Raw genomic sequence first — 19,371 nt, forward strand, 5'->3', positions numbered from 1 at the left:
TGCCATCACTCCGCATTTATACCAGTCACCAATACAATACAAAATGATAATAAACTCACCTGTTTCCAGCTCCAAAAATTAAATAGCCATCAACACCACATTTCAACCCTATAACATAGCATAACTTAAATACTAAGCCTTCAATACTTCCAACACTACACTTCACCCTCTTATACCACCATTTCTCCCACACCACATTTAAACTCTGTAACATATCATAATTTGCTCAATTTGCCATACACTCATATTCATCCTATTACCCATCATAATTACCTCCCGAAAACTCCATCTTCCACCGAACCCAAATTTACCAATAGCCAAATTACAACACTTATCCAACACCACATTTATCATCACTCCTCCAGCTCCAAATAACAACAAACTGCCATCCACCATATTATACCACCACTTCTCCAACACCATCTTTCAACCCTTTAACATATCATAACTTGTATACCACTTCTCCATCACAACATTTCAGCCTCCACGCCCTTAATTACTTACTTACTCACTATATTATTGTTTTTTACTACTTTTAACCTAGCTCTCATCATATTGTCCGTATATCTTCTATCTCTCCCTATGCTCAAACTCAAATTCTGTGCGAGGTACTCATAGGTTAACTTTGGTCTTACTTTTATACCCTGATCTTGTCTAACTACACCACTACACCCAGCTCTCTCGGCTTCTTGTTGCTCGTTCTCCTTTCCCTCAATACCCCTTTGTTCTTCAGCCTCTCTCCTGCATTGTCCGTCCACTGCTCTTTCCTTACCGTTGTTCGTACTTCCACTTAGCACCTCGCTCTGTCTCTCTTGACACTTTTCAGAACTACTTCCTATAATTACACTTACACTGTTACTTCTTGTATTTTGCCTATTCTCTCCACTACTCGCTGCACTGCTCCCTTCTTCTTCAGCCCGCTTTGCCTTCATCTCTAAGTCCATACTAATACTGATATCACTCCTCACTTTCCTACCTTTCGTTGCACTACTCACTTTTTCTTCGTCTTCTTTTATCCTCCTGTCTAAGTCAATCAGTCCATTTACAGTCCAAATTTTCTTCCAATTTCTGCCTGCTACCACTAGCTCTTGCCCTTTAATAGTCGCTCTCAAACCTTGATTTATTGCACGAAACTTATGTTTTCTAAGTATTTTCTCGTTCCTAATCGTCTCCCATCCAACGTCTCTCTTGATCCATATTTTCTCTCTCTGCATGTTACTCGCATTTCTTACCACAGCATCAGCCATCAACGTAGAAAACAGTTCTAGTTTGATAGGCCTTTTGCCCCTAATTTTTCCCACCCTCTGCACATCATCTATATCTACTTCACTAAAATTAAGTTTCAACTTCCCCTGTATTAAATCCACAACTTTGTAAGTTGTCAGTACTTTGTCTTCTCTCAACTCTTCAGGCACACCATAGATAAATAAGCACTTCTTTCTTCGATGTAAAGTATTTGCTTCCACTTCTATTTTCAGCTTCAAGTTTTCCTTTTCTATTCGTCCTATTTCCTCCCTTAATGCTGCCACTTCTCCGGTGTTATGTCTCACTTGTACTGTTATGCCTTCCGTTTTCTCTCTTAACCATACCTCCATTCTTTCAAATTCCCTGGTTTGTTCCTTAATCATATTTTTAATTTGCTCAAAAGGGCCAACTTCTTCCACCGCCTCTTTTACAGCTCTTTTGAATGCGTCCATATTTTCCCTTTCTTCATTTCTACTAGGGGTCGGGCCTGGGTTCAATTCGACCCCCCCAATACATAGCAAAATTAAAATCACCGCCGCTGATAGCAATAATTCACCTTTTCTCTCCAAATCCATATAACACCTTCCTAATTTCATTTCTTCTTTCTTCATTCTTCTCTGCCATCCTCCTACCGTCGCCCTGTACTGCTCTATACTAATCATAGTCGGCACACTTCTCCACAACCTTCCAGCTCTCGGCACTTTCACCCACACCTCCCACTCCCGGGACCCTCCGCTCAACGCGACCTCACTCGTCCGTGGCTTAGGCAAGACTGCATGACCAAATTATGACTGGTAAAATTTTCTTTACATTGCTTTAAAGTCGCTGGCATAATGCTGAAGCTTGTACTACTGATACTATTAATATCTTACATTTTATTTATTTACTATGTTAATTTTATTTGTATTTCATTATTGGCCTTAATTTGTAACGTCATTTTCCAATTTTTTAATTCAGTAATTATAGTGTTCAATTCGGATCACTGTTAATTTCGTTTTCCCGGCAACACACTACCTTCTCATGGACCTAGCAGGGTTCCCAACCACTTCCCATTTCCTTTCTTTCAGTTGTTACGTTGGTTAAACTGTTGTTTATATCTCTACGTTGTTTTCATAGTATTAACATGGTGTGTTATGTTTCAATTATTTTGTGCGATCGAAATTTATTATTTAAAAAAATTTTATCTGTCTTGTTCCTTGTTCTGTAATCCCATAGCGGTTACAAAGATTGTTATGTGCCAAGTCAATGGTAGCTCCTATCAAAAGGATCATGCTGCCTAGATTGGAATTGTGTGGTGCAGTACAAACGGCAAGATTGGTTAGCAAACCTCTCCCTGCCTTAAATTTACGAATCCCCAAAGTGTTCTACTGGACTGACTCAATGACTGTTTTGTCCTGGCTAAGTTCACCGTCATCTCGGTAGAAGACATTTGTATCTCATCACAAGTCACAGATTGAAGAGCTGACTTATGTGCAGCAATGGAGATATGTTCCCTCAGCACAGAACCCAGCTGATCTCATACTGCGAGGAATGAATGCAGAGACTCGAAAGTCTCTACTTGTGCATAAGGATGGCACAACAGAACTCCTACAAACCAGATATTGAGGCATTAAGAATCAAGAACAATGAATCAAACAGAAGTACTCTACTCAATCACCATCCATTCCTGGATAATCAAGGCCTACTAAGAGTAGGTGGAAGACTTAGCAAATCGCTATTACCATTTGAAGTGAAGCATCGTACAATCTCGCCACCTAATCACCATTTCAAAAGGCTCATAATCCAAGATGAGCATCTACGTTCACTGTATGGAGTATCCCAACTCTTGACCACAAAATCTCATGACTGATACTGGATTCCAAGAATTCGTCAGATAATTTGATCACTGCTTCATAAATGTTAAACCTGTTTTAAGTTGAAGAAGGAAACAACTCAGCAACTGATGGAGCAGTTGCCAAGTCCTCATGCACAACCTTTGTGTCCATTTTTTAATACTGACATCGACTACACTGGCCCATTAATCATGAAACTTGGAACCCATCAAAGCCAATCTACACAGACGTGCTATGTTGCTTTGTTTATTTGCCTTTGTACTAAAGGCTGTAGATTCGGAACTAGTGACTTATTTATCATCTCATGCATTCATTGCAGCATTTCAAATATTTGTTGCCGGAAGAGGCAGGTGTCATCTTTATTCATACAATGGAACTAATTTTTTTGGTGCAAGCAAGGAATTGCAGGCAAGAGAAATTTGCAGCAAGATAGTGATTTCCAAAGGGAAGTACAGGAGTTTGCCTCTAATGAGATGTTCACAAGGCACTTTATCCCACGAAGTGCCCCACACTTCAGAGGATTATGGGAGGATAATATTAAGTCCATGAAGCATCATCTTCATCGTGTGTTAGGGCTTGTTTCATTAACTTATGAAGAATTAGGTATTCTTTTGTGCCAAACTGAAACCTGTTTAAATTCCAGACCTTTAACCACTCTTTCTGACAATCCTGACAATCTGTCCCCTCTTAACCCCTAGTCACTTCCTTATTGGTTCTTCCCTTGTAAGTCTTCCTGAAGTGGATTACACTAATGTGCCTGTCAATAAGCTGTCCAGGTGGAAATGTCTACAATTCTTGCAGCACCTCTGGAGGAGATGGTCCACAGATTATCTTAATAGCCAGCAGCAGAGTCTGAAGTTTAAGTCGGCTAAACCCAACATCCATATTGGGACTGCCATGTTATCGAAGGATGACGGAACCAGATGAGAATGATCCAAAGGACCTATCCTGGAACGGATGGATTAATTTGTGTGGTTGCTGTAAGGACATCCAATGGGGAAATGCGACGGCCAGTGCACAAACTTGTTCCACTACCTACAAACTAATGCATTGTTTAGGTTGATCTTATTGAACAACATGGAGGGAATATGTACAGAATCTGTTTGAAATGTATTTATTCCATGCTAGCTCGCCTTCTCTTTGACAGGTGTAAAGTTTTGAATGGACAATGTAAATATTTTAAGGTCGGTACTATCATTAAGGGAGCCTCCGTCGCTCAGGTAGCAGCGCATCAGCCTCTCACTGCTGGGTTCTGTAGTTCAAATCCCAGTCATACCATGTGAGATTTGTGCTGGACAAAGTGTATGCCGGACAGGTTTTTCTCCGAGTACTCCGGGTTTCCCTGTCATCTTTCATTCCAGCAACACTCTCCACCATCATTTCATTCCATCTGTCATTCAATAATCATTGCCCCAGAGGAGTGTGACAGGCTTCGGCAGCCGGCACAATTCCTGTCCTCACCGCTAGATGGGGCTTCATTCATTCCATTCCTGACTCGGTCGCATGACTGGAAACAGGCTGTGGATCTTCATCCCCACTATCATTAAGATTATTACTCATAGGCAAGATGGCCAAGTGCTTTAGGCTTTAAATTTGTTACTGTAATGAATGTATCCGGTGTATCCAGCTTCAACATCATGTTATTGAAGATATTACAGGTGCTAGGAATATAAGTGTTGGAGAATATTTCTCGACCCTCACGACTATGTACAGTATATTCCGTGATGTGAAGCAACGCCTTAAGATTACAACAGCCTCATGGTATGTTGTTCTTCATATTCAAGCATCCTTACACCCAACAAAATGTATGAGTCTCCCTGTTCCACTTTTCTGCTTCTTTTTTTACAAAAAATTTGAAAATATAGTATTTAAAATATATATTAGTGTTTGTGGAGTTATAACAAAAACAAGACCATATTGTTTGACATATTTCATTGAATATATGAACATCCTTCCTCCTCCTATTCAAAATTGTGTCATAAATACAACAACTTCATTTCACAGACTTTAACATGAATTATCCACATCCAGAACTGTGTAATTAATTTTGTAGTCGAGAGCAATCTTTCCGTGATGGTGTGTCAAGTGCTAGCGAGTGGCGCTACCTTATTACCCTCCTATATACCTTGGGATTTCAGTGCCATTTCCTCAACGTGGGGACCAGCTTCACCTAAAGGAGCTCCTTCGCCCGAAGCTGTTGGGTCCCTTAGAAAGTCGGATTATTTACCACTGGTCAACACTCAGTGGTGAGTCGCTGGATGTACGATTTATTCCATCCCTTAGAAGATAACCCTAGTAAGACATATATTTTTGAAACTACAGAGTAATAAATACTTTCTCAAGCAGTTAATGGTGAAGGGCTTGGTACACTATGGCCTCAAAGCCCAATTACTCATGGGTAAAGAAACTAAGTGATAAATAATAATTTGTTTTATGTTCCTTTAATTCTTCTTCTACCGCTTTTCCCACAACTGTGGGGTCATGGGCGCAAACTGTGTCGCACATGTGAATTTGGTCATGTTTTACGGCCGGATATCCTTCCCAACACCAACCCTATGTCAAGGGATGTAATCACTATTGCGTGCTTCTGTGGTCGCTTGCAGTGTGTTGTCTGAATATGAAGAGTGGAGTATCGGGACAAGCATAAACACCTAGTCCACAATTCAGAAGAATTATTCACATGCAATTGAAATCCCCTATCCTGCGGAAATCAAACCTTGAAGCCTACAAACTGCAAAGGTCCCAACGCTGACTATTCCATCAAGGATTTTTCCATCAAGGATGTTTATTTAATTGATACACATATAAAGAGATGTATGTTATGATACAATAGCTTTTATTGGGGATGCTAAAGTAGTATGGTAAGAAGATTAGATGAAGTAACCCAAGACTTGAAAAATGAGGCATCATGGGTAAATTGTCACATGGACCAGGTAAAGCATTGAGCTCAAAGGTCAATGGTTTAAGACAGAGAGAGTGTGGAAAATACAGAAGACAATATAATCAGAATACCCGTTGCCAGTACCAAGATTCAAATCTTGGATCCTAAAAGCTGCATTTGCAGTCTTAACAATGAGATATAATACACTCATGTTCATAACAAACAGAACAACTCGAAAAGACTAGAGGCAGGATGTTCACATTCACAGGCAATGTTTATTAGTATGGTCTGCAGAAATGATTAGCATTTCAGTCACCTACGTTCAGCATGTGTCCTGTTGCCTAGTAGGCACTGGGTCCTCCATGGGCACTGATAACTTATTCCATGCGTGATGGCATTGACGTGTATAAGGCGCAAATGGCATCCTAGGGTATAGCCATCCATGCTGCATTCGTCTGGGTCCACAGGTCATTTTTGTTGGTTGACATTGCGTCACAGTGCCGCACCCGTCATTTCACCATATCCCACACGTTTTTTATTGGCAACATTTCCGGTGTACAGGTGGACCAGGGCAACAGTCTGCCATCCTGTGACAACAAGAAGGTACATGTTCATGCAGCAACATGTGGTTGCTCACTGTCCTGCTGAAATATGGCGCCTGGGGTGTTATGCAGAAAGGGTATGACTACGGGTCTCAGGATGTCATTCAAGTAGGTCAAACTGGTCACAGTGACCTGAACACGCACCAACTGTGAATTGTGGTTGTACTCAATAGCACCCCACACCATAAGGCCTTGAGTTGGTGCTGTATGTCTTGTGTAGCCATAATTTTTTTTTTTTTTTGTGCCAGTGGCTTTACGTCGCACTGACACAGATAGGTCTTATGGCGATGATGGGACAGGAAAGGCCTAGGAATGGGAGGGAAGCGGCCATGGCCTTAATTAAGGTACAGCCCCGGCATTTGCCTGGTGTGAAAATGGGAAACAATGGAAAACCATCTTCAGGGCTGCCGACAGTGGGATTCGAACCCACTAACTCCGGATGCAAGCTCATAGCTGCGTTCCCCTAACCGCACAGCCAACTCGCCCGGTGCCATCATTTTCAAACAAACAGAACCTGGATTAATCCAAAAACACTATCTGCTGCCATTCCTGTACCCAGTGATGTCGTTCCATGCACCATTGCAGTCTAGCATGTTTATGCATATTAGTCAAAGGTAGGCGGAGAAGCGGACAACGCGCCACTAACCCAGAACGTAATAAACGGCGACGGACTGTCTCTCCTGATACTGTATGATGTGTTACACTGTTGCGCAGAGCCAAGGAGAATGCAGATCTGTCCTGCAATGCCATTCAGATGAGGTGTCGATCTTCTCGGGGAGGGGTCTGGGTGGTGTGACCCGACCCATCTCGTCGTGATCTACAGCCTTCTGTGAGCCATTCTGTGCACACTCGTTGCACTGCCAACACACTTCGTTCCACATGAGCGGCAATTTCCCGGGTGGATGCATCACGTTCTCTCATGTCAATAATGCGCCCTCTTTCAAACTCAGTCATTTGACGGTATGGTCCTACATATGTCTACGAGGCATCCAGCACGTCTGCTCAGGTCACACTGATCCATTACCTTCGGTTTATAGTGACAACGAGAGCCACAGGCACATTTTGCCAGTCGGTGGTGGTGCACCGAGATATCGATGTGGACCTTGAACCTCAGGGCCGAAATGGTTCAAATGTTATCATTTCTTCAGAACATACTAATGCACATGTCCTGCCAATATGAACTTCCTAGTCTTTCAAGGTGTTCTTGTTTCTATGAACATGATTGTATGTTGGGCTATCAAACAGGCAGCTAATGATTAAATTAGCAGACTTCTGGTCACTGGGACGATAAATATACAATACTGAACCTGAATTAATAATCTCATACCATGGTCAGACAAGTCCATAGATTAAAATAGAAAGTGCAATATGATTTATATAAATAAGGAAACAATTTTGTCTGTAAACTTCAAATTTTGGCCTCATACTTCAGTTTTATTTTGGATTAGACGTATAAAAGTCGGTATAGGTACAGTTCAATTTTTTGTCAACATAGCCCCTAAAAGAGTGTTGTCGCCCACCCTCCCGATGGAGCTGGGAAGCAGAAATGAGCTCACTATGGGCTGAGAAGAAATGGATGTAGAAGAACTGAGATTGATGAAGAGACCCTATCTATTCGAGGATAGCAGTGCACGAAAATGTGGAGATTGTCCTTGTGCTTTTGTGTTTTCGTATTTGTCCTTGTGTCATTTTTTATGCTCTCTCTTTAAGTACTGACATGTCATTGTGTTTACCCTATTTTGTGTTCATGCTCCCACCTTCCTATGACCTGATTCAACACATTTGCCCCTTTCTGTGACTTATATTAACTCCTTGGGTTCCTTTTCTCCTTTTGCGTTTGTCCTATATTCCTACTATTTTAGCAATGTATTCTTTTTTAACATTACTCCACACAGCAGAAAATAAATAGAGGAGACAAGTATTCTTAGAAACTAATGAGTTCATTACAACAATTTATGAATCTTAAACTGGAAAATATTTACAATAAGAAACACACTATGATTTCAATTCTTTTATATTGAAGTGGATGGAAATTAAGAAGTTACTCCATTTATTTGCTGAGGATTGCAAACTGAACATGACAAAGCAGTCTATACTGAAAGTGTATGTAAATACGAAAATATAATATAATCCCAAATACCATCAACACTTTTTTTCACACAAATATTACTCCTTAAATTTGGGTGTAGGTCATATTTAAGCCTTTCATATCATAATCTCATAATGTATTGTTCCGAATACGTGTCAATGCAGCAAAAGTGGTTTCATGTCACACAACTTGGCAAGGTATGAAATCTCTATTCCAATAAACACACCTTTGATTAAAAATCAGTCTTGTCAATACTTGGAGTTATTTAATTCATTATTTCCTATCACCTCATACACCGTACATCTTTTGAGGACCTTACGGTCCTCTTCCTCATCAGTTCTTTTCACACTATTATCTCTTCAACCTCTTTACTTATTATTTTATTACACATCAAACACCACAGTTCTAAACCTCTCTTAATAGGAATCTAATATGCATCATAATTAAAATAAAAGATATCATTAATGTTGTAAAAGAACACCAAAACTACACTATTCTCTTTACAATCTTTTTAAAATGTCGTTTTTGTGTCTATTACCTAAAAATATAATAAATTTATTAAAATTAGCATCCCTTCATTTCTTTTACTAAAAATCTTCCAATTCAGGGATCACATCAGTTAAAAGTTGCTAGTATTTTGCATCTGTCCTTGAAAATCCCTAGAGTTGTAGCTCTTCACTCCAACCTAAACTATAAGGAAGAAAAGCCTATCTAAAAATCCATCCCTAATAGAATATTCTAGTTTACTCTGAGAAATTTCCAAATGACTTACTGAATACGCTATTATCCATACATACAAATAATTGGGCTTGACCTCAGCATCAGGGAACATGCCTGTCAGTAGAACACCGATAAAAGGTCAATATCTTTCTCCTCGGTTTTGCAAAATGGACGATAACTATTTTTGACACCCTAATCTGAAACCTAACCAAAAATATTAACATCACATACCTATAATGCAGATTATGACAGGAATACTTCTGTATACTTACTGTCAGACTCATTCTGTCAGTAGTTCTATTTAAAATTTAGTGCATTCACTTTGCCCTTGACCTCCGTTGGTTGTCAACCAAATCAAAACAAAATATGGACCCGTTTCCGTGAAATGGCGTGCTCAGGGAAGGAGAGCAGATAGAGGGGAACTTGTGCGCTACCAGACATAGCTGATTTGAATGGGAGGGGAAACTGAGGAAGGGCTGGATAATCGTGTATACTGATATCGTAGACTCTTTATTTCTTCCTTCTCTTCCTCCTTATGTATCTTCTTGTGAATTTAAATAGTATATTCTCCTTGTTCAAAGTCTCCTTTAAATTTAATTACTTTCTTTCGTTTTATGCTAGATAAATCCGTAGTTCTTCCATAATATCCATAAGCTTACCTTTCTGCACTGTACCTTTCCCAAATATCTTTCTCCACATTTGTAAATTTATGATTGTGCTCTTGCATGTGTCCTCCCATTGCTGAAAACCTTCTATGCTTTACTGCATTTACATGTTCTTTATACCATATCTCCAGGCTCCTTCCTGACTTTCCGATATACTGACTTTTACACTCTTGACATGTTAAGCAATATATTCCCGGTTTTTTTATATTTATTAACTCTACTATTTCTTTGTGAATTGAATTGAACAGAACTTTGTTTTTATTATTATCATCTGTTTTGTGAACAATTTCTATCCCTTGTTTATGAAATACTTTCACTAATCCACATGAATGCCTGTTATTAAATGTGATCACTTCAATGTTCTTTTCTTTCCCATTCCTTAATCAAGCTTGTTTTTGTTTCATTCATTATTTTTAATTTTATCCTAATGACATACTGCCTCAAATATCCATTCTTATTCGCAATATTGTATATCATTTCCATTTCCCTGCCAAAATCTTGTTTATTTAGTTGGATACTAAGTGCTCTGTTGATTAAACTATAAAATGTTGCTTTTTTATGCTGCCCCAGGTGGTTGGAGTCATTTCCAACAATCATGTCAGTCTGCGTCTGTTTCCTGAAAATGTTGTATTCAAATCTCTCGTTCTTCTTGTTTAGTTTTTTTTTTTTTCATCGCACCGACACAGATAGGTCTTACGGCAACGATGGGACAGGAAAGGGCTAGGACGGGTGTGTTTATTTAATGAATTTTAGGCATGGCTCTTTCAGTGGGTAATCCTGAATTCATATTAATTAATCTGCTTGTGTCCTTAGTGTCCAGTAAGAAACCTTTGCTGCTGAACATTCTTTTAAGGTTTTTCTGTATTACATTTGTGGGATCATTTTTTACTAACTTAAATTTCTTTTATGAACTCCTCTGTTTTTTTCAATGTACTCTTGTTTATACATAAAAACAATTGTTTCCTTTATCTGCTTTAGTAACCCTAATATTATTTCTAGGCTAGAATGGGATGTAATGAGACAGTATAGAACAGTCGATGTATTTCACTCATAGGACCAAGCAGAAAACTTTAGATAGGAAACTTAATTCCTTTAAAAATGAAAGTACAGTAGAACCCCGTTTATCTGAAATAAAGGAGGTGGAGCCACTTCAGTTGATGCATTCTTTTGGATGACACATGGTAAATATTTTTGGAAGTTAAATGTCGAAATAAAAATGCATAAACTCCGTAAAGCAAAAGTGCTTACTGTATATTAACATTGAAATGTTTACATAATGCCACTCATTGTATAAAATCAGTGATCTTCTGAACTTTCTCAGTGCATCGCTGTCGTGCAGCTATGTCGCGCCACTGTTTAATCAACAATACATCAGCTGGTGTAGATTCATTGCTTTTTTCAACAAAGCAGAAAATAATTGCAAATAACGAAACAAATGTTTTGTTACTACTAAACTGAATACTGTATACAGTAATTTTATTACACTACTTGTAATTTAAGCGTGTGGTACTGTATTTTAATAAAAATTCAAAATCAATCTTACCTCCAATGCATTAAATCCATCATCTGTTGTAACTCGATTCTCAAAACTGCCATTGTCAAGGTCAGAGTCATCTGAATAATAATAATTTATTATTATTAATATTATTATTATTATTATTATTATTATTATTATTATTATTATTCCTGTTTGTTCAAGAAAAAATGTATCATGGAACGAACTAGAAGGTAATAAACTGTTTTGTTTTATGCTACACGTGCATTCTGGCATAAGTCATAATATAAAAATAGGGCTTGCCTAGTAGCTCTCAGCACATATAGCAAGAGAATTACTAATATTGATTGCTAAGAACGAGAGGGTAAAAACAAAATATTAAAATACTATTTTGCCAGAGCATTTTGGTTAAGCCAGGTTTCGGTTAAGCGCAGTTTGGTTAAGCAGGGTTTTACTGTAATAATAACAAAGATAATAACGGGAAGGTTAACAGACAACCAAATAAGAATGAGCATATTATCTTTCCACCAGTTAAAAACTTAAACTATGTTTAACAAAAAAGAAATAGAGATTTAACAGAAGGGACCCTAGTCATACTTGGCTAAAGACCTATAATAATAAAAAGAAAATAGTAAAAAACGGTTACGGAAATAGAACACGTCATAGCTACATTAGAGTTAGGGAAACGAGAGGAGATACAGTATGAGGTGGCGATAAAATTTTCTAAGATAACTGAATATGCGGAGAAAGAAACCCAGAATATGCTCATCAGACGCCCATTTATTTTGAAGTGCCACTAGACAATATGGTTCACATTAAGGCTCTAAAAGCGTTATTATCAGGGCAGGCGGTAGTGGAAAGCAACGCTCCACAGTAATGCTAGGCATGTTAGCTGACAGAACCAAACTTCCTCCGTAAGTTGTTCTGAAAAGAAAAACATTTCCGAGAGAAATTTGCCGTCTGATGTTTTTGTTCGAACCCAAGAATCCAGTTGGAAGGACAGTGAGCTAATTGAGGACTGAGTGAAGTGTGTCTGACAACATCGCCCAGGAACTTTATTGCAGAAGAACCTGCTTGCGCTCGATAGTTATCGCGAGCATACTACAGACGCTGTAAAGGAATTGATAAGTAAAGGAAAAGCTGATATGGCAGTAATTTCAGGAGGGCTGAGTTCTATGCTACAGCCATTGGACATTTGTGTGAACCGGCATTTCAAATATGCACTGAAACAGCTTGACACCGAGTGGATGCATCTGCCGTCAATCACGCATTGACAAGAACTGGACGAGTGAAACGACCTGAAATGGAACTTCTATGCAAATGGATAAAGACTGCATGGAATCGCATCTCCAATGACTTGGTGAGGAAAAGTTTCATTAAATGTGAGACTTCAAATTCTATGGATGGTAGTGAGGACAACTACGTACGGGAAGGTGACAATGATCAAAGTTCCGATGGTGGTAGTTCTGATGATGTTGAATCATAACTAATTTGTACACTGAACTAGTTTTATTTCTCATGGTGATGTTTTTAGTGTTTTTATTACTTGTACAGTGTTTTAAATTACCAATTTTGTGACACATTTGCAGAAATTTAAAAAAATTGGGAAGTAAACATGTGATTATTTTACCAAATTTTGTCGTTAGAAATTCAGGTGTGCGGTCTTATTTAGTGGCAGTTGGTATTTGGGATTATACGGTATTATAATACCAATATAGATGGTCCGTTATTGGACATTATAAATTTTCCAGCTAACTCATTCCTGGTTGCCAGCATTTCGCCCCAGTGTGCTAAACTGGGCACATCAGATGGTAAATAGCACACCTACCAAGACGCATGGCTAGTGCATACTGTGGAGGCCACTGCGTAGGGTACTTGGAGCCGCCAGCAGTGCCAATGTACTATAAGACACTGTCTCATTTTCAAAAAGTGATGCCTACCTGGCCATCAGATGATAAAGATATTAATTCCCATAGGGAATCTGAAATATTTGTTCCGAATGAGTAAATTTATAATACCAATATAGTTGGTCTGTTATTGGACAGATTATGACTAACTTAGCACACTGGAGCGAAATGCTGGCAACAAGGAATGAGTTAGCTGGAAAATTTATAATGTCCAATAACGGACCAACTATATTGGTATTATAAATTTACTCATTCGGAACAAATATTTATCATATACGGTATTAGTAAAAAAATCATAATCTGCAGTCAGTAATTTACTAAATAAAATTGTCTTCAATTTGAAAATCCTAGCTTACGTATCTATTTCTTGGTATCTTATCTAATCTCACTGCCATGTTACTAAGAAGAAAGAGTTTATAAAGAATTTTCATAATAAGTAAGCTCTATAAGCTAGAATATGCCATTACAGTCATGCTAGGGCTGATAATCTCAATACAAAAATCATTCACCACATTTGTGTACCTAATAAAAAAATCCAGAACAACATACTTACAGCATCTTCACCATCCTTGACCAAGAACTCACAGTCCCATCCTATACCAGAATCCAGGAGATTCTGAGCCCGATCACTCACTGTCATACCCGACAATTGACTCTGGAGACGTTCGTCATCTGATTTACTCTTCCCAGATGATGAGGAACTGTAAATAATTTCTGAAGGTGAATACACACAATTTATAATGCTTTTAAACAATGAATGTGCTTACAAGTTATGAATCTCATTTTTTGGTCCGTATTGAGCTTCAATGTAATATTAAAATCTAACTTTTATTTGAAAATTGTCCACTTTTTCAATACAATATATTTTCTTTCCACATTAGAACCTTTACATTATTGTTGATTCTATTAATGGGACATGTTTTGCCCTTATTTTTTTGGACATCATCAGCCATGTTTCTTAACACAAAATCATAAAAATTTATTCAGGATTCTGCTTATATTATTATTTTTTTTTTTTTTTTTTTTTTTTTTGCTAGGGGCTTTACGTCGCACCGACACAGATAGGTCTTATGGCGACGATGGGATAGGAAAGGCCTAGGAGTTGGAAGGAAGCGGCCGTGGCCTTAATTAAGGTACAGCCCCAGCATTTGCCTGGTGTGAAAATGGGAAACCACGGAAAACCATTTTCAGGGCTGCCGATAGTGGGATTCGAACCTACTATCTCCCGGATGCAAGCTCACAGCCGCGCGCCTCTACACGCACGGCCAACTCGCCCGGTGCTTATATTAATCTTATAGTATTCTCTAAAATGCAATATTATGAATGTTAGTTACGTAAGTGTCCACATTTGACTTGATAATGATGGCCAGTGGGATTATGCATATACTTTGAGTAAATAGTGTGCCCGCGGTCATGCGGTCAGCACACTATTCTCCCGGTAGCTCTATTTCTTCTCAGGGTATCTATCTATCGCTCATAAAATCTGAGATTTTCCATCAGTTTGTTTTTTAACGTGGTTTCGGAAGAGACTCGATCTGCTGAGACACGTATCACTGGGGAATCTATTTGCTCGAGTAAGTACCAACGGCCGAAAACCTCAAAAAGAATCTCTTTCATTCATCAAATCCTTCAGTTACTTATGTCTACTTAACTTACCAGCTAACTTATAAACTAGGTGTTACCAAAAAGAATTCATAACACAGACACTTTCTAGAAAAATAATATAACAAGATTTATTGGAATAAAATAACGTTCAATAAAAAGTTGATGTGGATTCTGGGTAGTATAAGCTTGATAACCTGTATGCATAAGGGATCAGAGTCAGCGCTGGCTCAAATAAAAGTAAAATAATTGAGATTTTTAAACTATTTACACTCATTCGTACTCTTCCTATTCAGGCTCATTCTCATTCAATGTTCAAGTTCACATTCATTATTTATGTCTATATTCGTAATCATGTTCATAAATGAGTTTAAATTACTCTAATTATATTCAATAGATCACTGAGCAATCACAGTCTCCATTTAAATACTTCTGTCTGTTGATGTGAATACTGTCACGATAATTACATTAACTATTCACACCACATTTAAGTCAATTCTGTGTGATAAAAACGTTTAGTTTGCTAGAATGAAGCGTAATAATAATTAAATGTGTTAAAGTCAGATTGTGAATCTAAATCTGAGCATATCTTTGGTTATATGTCTCGAAATAAACTCTAGCGTGAATATGAAATCATAAAACTGCTCTTCTAAGTTTGCATTCATAAATCTGAACTCTGATTATTTGGTCCTTCTTCTTGAATACGCTTAAATAACAACTCACGGGCTAAGACAATACCTCCCTAGAGCCTACGACATACGGCTCCTAGCTTACCATTTTCCTACTCATTATATTCTTTAAGAACTTCAACTCAATTCATCTCTGCGTTAAAAGAAATAAATCATTTATCTACCTGTTTAGGTAGTTTCCGATCCACACACACCTCTACCATCGGCTCGATGTGCTTTGGCTATCTCCTATTACACAATATCTCTCATGTATGTGAACTACTCAACTCATATGGTCAGTACGGAATGAAATTAATACGCATTCATATTGAAATATGTCACCGCACCAAAGAATATCATAAGGAGACTTAGCCATGAGCATAGTTAAACCGTATGTTAAAGAACTCTCTCATATATGCTACACAGCATTTATCAATGTCAGATAAAACTGTCACGATTCACAATTCTACCATAGTACATGTCAATCTTACCTTAAAATGGTTCATCTGCACGATGTGCACTCTTTTAACGTACTCTTTCTATGTGACACAGAACTCACCTCATGTTAATCTAACGTAACGTTTCCTCAGCAAATAGCAATTCTTTTTCATACCGCAGCACATAAACAAACATCTGCATTTCAAATATTCCTTAATATACTCCGAGAAATAACCATATTATAACACCATTTCAATATACATTATCACACCACTGGCATACTTATTACCGTACACATATCGCTGATTACTCTTAAAGCTCTATGCCAAACATCTTAGAATTGCCTTATTATAAACGCATTTCAATAACCTCTTATATTTTAACAGCAATCGAGGTTCAATGCCCTCTTTCTATAAAGTAAGGAGTACGTAACTTAAATATATTCATGTCTGCCGCACAGGTAAATCGTAACGTAATCATTGTACAACTAATACGAGATCAATCGAAGTTTCACGACTTGTATAGACTCATTGCTATCAGATCTTCACAAGAAACACTTCTTTCATTTACTCATGCTAGTTTCTACTATTTGTGAGCAAGTGCGGTAGCATGTATAAGATATAATAGAACTTTAATTCTACACTGCCATCTTATGTTATAGCCTTAAATATCTCTCACTTCACTTTATAATTCACACACGTTCATAATTAATTCATAAATATCACCAATTAATCAGCACATGCCAAAGTTAGAGTGAGGGTGTAGATTGAAAGAAACTACTCTACTAGAAAATGTAAAGACTTAGCTCGTGAGATGTTATGTTTGGTCTGGTTGTTGCTCCATTGCTTGGATGTGGTTAGACCCTCTGTTAAGATCTGGATCTCAGGTTGGACATCGTCTTCCCGGTCATTGGCTGGTCGTCTGGTTGGCCGTTGCCTACTTCCTCATCGGCTGGTCGACTGGTTAGCCGTTGCCTTCCCTTCATCGGCTGGTCGTCTGGTTGGCCGTTGCCTTCCCATCATCGGCTGGTCGTCTGGTTGGGAAGGTACCTTTCCCCAGTTCAGTCCATCTTGTAGATTTAGTAAGCAGTCATCATTCCAATTCTGCAGACAACAAAGAAAATTCTTTCTGCGGAGAAATCAGTCATGATATATTCCATTTCTTTAATGATCTATCCCAATCGATTCTTCTATTTCTTATTCTTAGGGATGAAATTTTCTTCAGTCGGAAATAAGTTCTTCGTATATATATTAATTTATGTAACAGCCTTTTTCTCCAGAATTCGAAATGTACTTTTGTTCTTCTTTAAATTCAACAGGGATAATCTTCTGCCCATACAAAGTTATCGGTCCTCTGATACAGTGAGTCCTTCTTCGCCAATCGCAGAATGGTTGCTCACGGGATCCAAGTCAGATGTAGCTCACCGTACTTTACTTATTTTTGTAATATCTCGGCTCTTCTTATACTGTGCGCCGGTGAATTATTTCGTCGGTTTTGAACGTCGATCATGAAATAGTCAATATCTTCTTCAGAAATCTTGAATAATCTTCAGATGTGAAGCTTGGCTTGGAGTTGCGTCCTTCCTTTACCGATGAAAATTTTTTAGAGTGAAGTTTTTTTAACAATTACTCCGCTGCTATATTTTTCGTAAAACAATCCAATTGACCCTCTACTGTCCTGTAGTGTCTTCCAAATTGGTCCGTTCCAAGACATGCATGGTCTTCTATATACCGCATTAATGAGAAATTCATTGCCTCTAATAGATCGCATGGGCCATACCTTCCTACGCCGCCATTTTGTAAATGGTCTACGAGATGCGAATGGGCACAATACTAAACCTACTATAAAAGTATTGGAATAACACTAAAAGACTATAATTTAAAACTGTTAATCAATTTTGGCATGTTTTAGCACTCAGTCTTATTGTCCACTGGTATAATAATTCATTGTTGAACACATATTCTTGAAAATACAATTTTAGTTCACACTGGAAAATTCTCTAGCAAAGTTATTATACTAGCTGAATGTCTAGTAAATTTTGTTAACAAACATACTTAAAAACACCAATAACATTATAAATAAACTAATGGCCGAGTTTGTAACTTATTGAAAGATGTTAGTGTTTAACAGGTAATGTCCTGTCAATTTTTACAGAAATCCTTAAAAGTCACTATTTCTTGATCCTGTTATTATGTTGTCAAATTCGGCGGCACCTCTGAAATTTTAACTTAGTTGCTTGTTGTTGTTTAGCTGTTGGGGTAAAGTGCCGCTTGTCATTAACGAGGATCAAATAGGGGACTACCCAATTTGTTATGTTAAAGATGGAATTCTGTAGCCTCGATTTGAAGAATGAAGTTGATTGACTGTCTGGAATGAGAAGTGTGTATTGTTAATTTAATGGGGAATCGCGCTCTATCTATTACTTACCCCCTCATCTCTCTTGCGGTTGGCTTGTCTTGGTGACACTACCGGATCGACTGGCTTTAGCTGAACTTGTGCGCCCAGTGTTGCATCTGTGTGTGGCCTGCGGAGCGGGGTAGGTAGGGGAGGGACGGGTGGACAATGGATTGGTGGTCTTGGAAAACTTTTTACTGAGGGTGGAACTTTTATGAGAGGATATCTGCTTACATTTTTCAAGGTACTCTTACCGGGCGAGTTGGCCGTGCGCGTAGAGGCGCGCGGCTGTGAGCTTGCATCCGGGAGATAGTAGGTTCGAATCCCACTATCGGCAGCCCTGAAGATGGTTTTCCGTGGTTTCCCATTTTCACACCAGGCAAATGCTGGGGCTGTACCTTAATTAAGGCCACGGCCGCTTCCCTCCAACTCCTAGACCTTTCCCATCCCATCGTCGCCATAAGACCTATCTGTGTCGGTGCGACGTAAAGCCCCTAGCAAAAAAAAAAAAATTCAAGGTACTCTCTTTTATTTTTAATAATTGTGGGAATAGCTCATATAGAGGGTTTTTGGCGTCTATTGTGCAATTTAAATTGAGGTTTTCATTGAAATGTTGGTCGAAAAATGTAGATATTTTTGCCTTTTCTTAAATTCTTGAGAATTGTTAAATCTTGTTCTATTGTTGTGTAGGTGTGTCCGGTTTCCCTCATGTGTATGCTCATGGCTGAAAATTTATTTTTATTTGCATTAAAATGTTCCAAATATCTTGTTGAAAAACTCATCCTGTATGTCCGATGTACAAGGCGAAACATTGAGAACAAGTGAGCTTATAA

At 38.3% G+C, this 19,371-nt stretch overlaps 1 protein-coding gene across 1 annotated transcript in view; it reads right to left on the reverse strand.

Moving 5' to 3' along the window:
- LOC136856988 (uncharacterized) overlaps nt 1–19,371 on the reverse strand; it is a 263,664-nt gene that overhangs the window by 176,954 nt on the left and 67,339 nt on the right. The window contains exon 7 of the mRNA XM_067135311.2: nt 13,990–14,137. Within this exon, the coding sequence (XP_066991412.2) occupies nt 13,990–14,137 (148 nt within the window). The remainder of the gene's footprint in view (nt 1–13,989; nt 14,138–19,371) is intronic.

The sequence above is a fragment of the Anabrus simplex genome, chromosome 1 (genome assembly GCF_040414725.1).
Source record: "Anabrus simplex isolate iqAnaSimp1 chromosome 1, ASM4041472v1, whole genome shotgun sequence".
Lineage (NCBI taxonomy): Eukaryota > Metazoa > Arthropoda > Insecta > Orthoptera > Tettigoniidae > Anabrus > Anabrus simplex.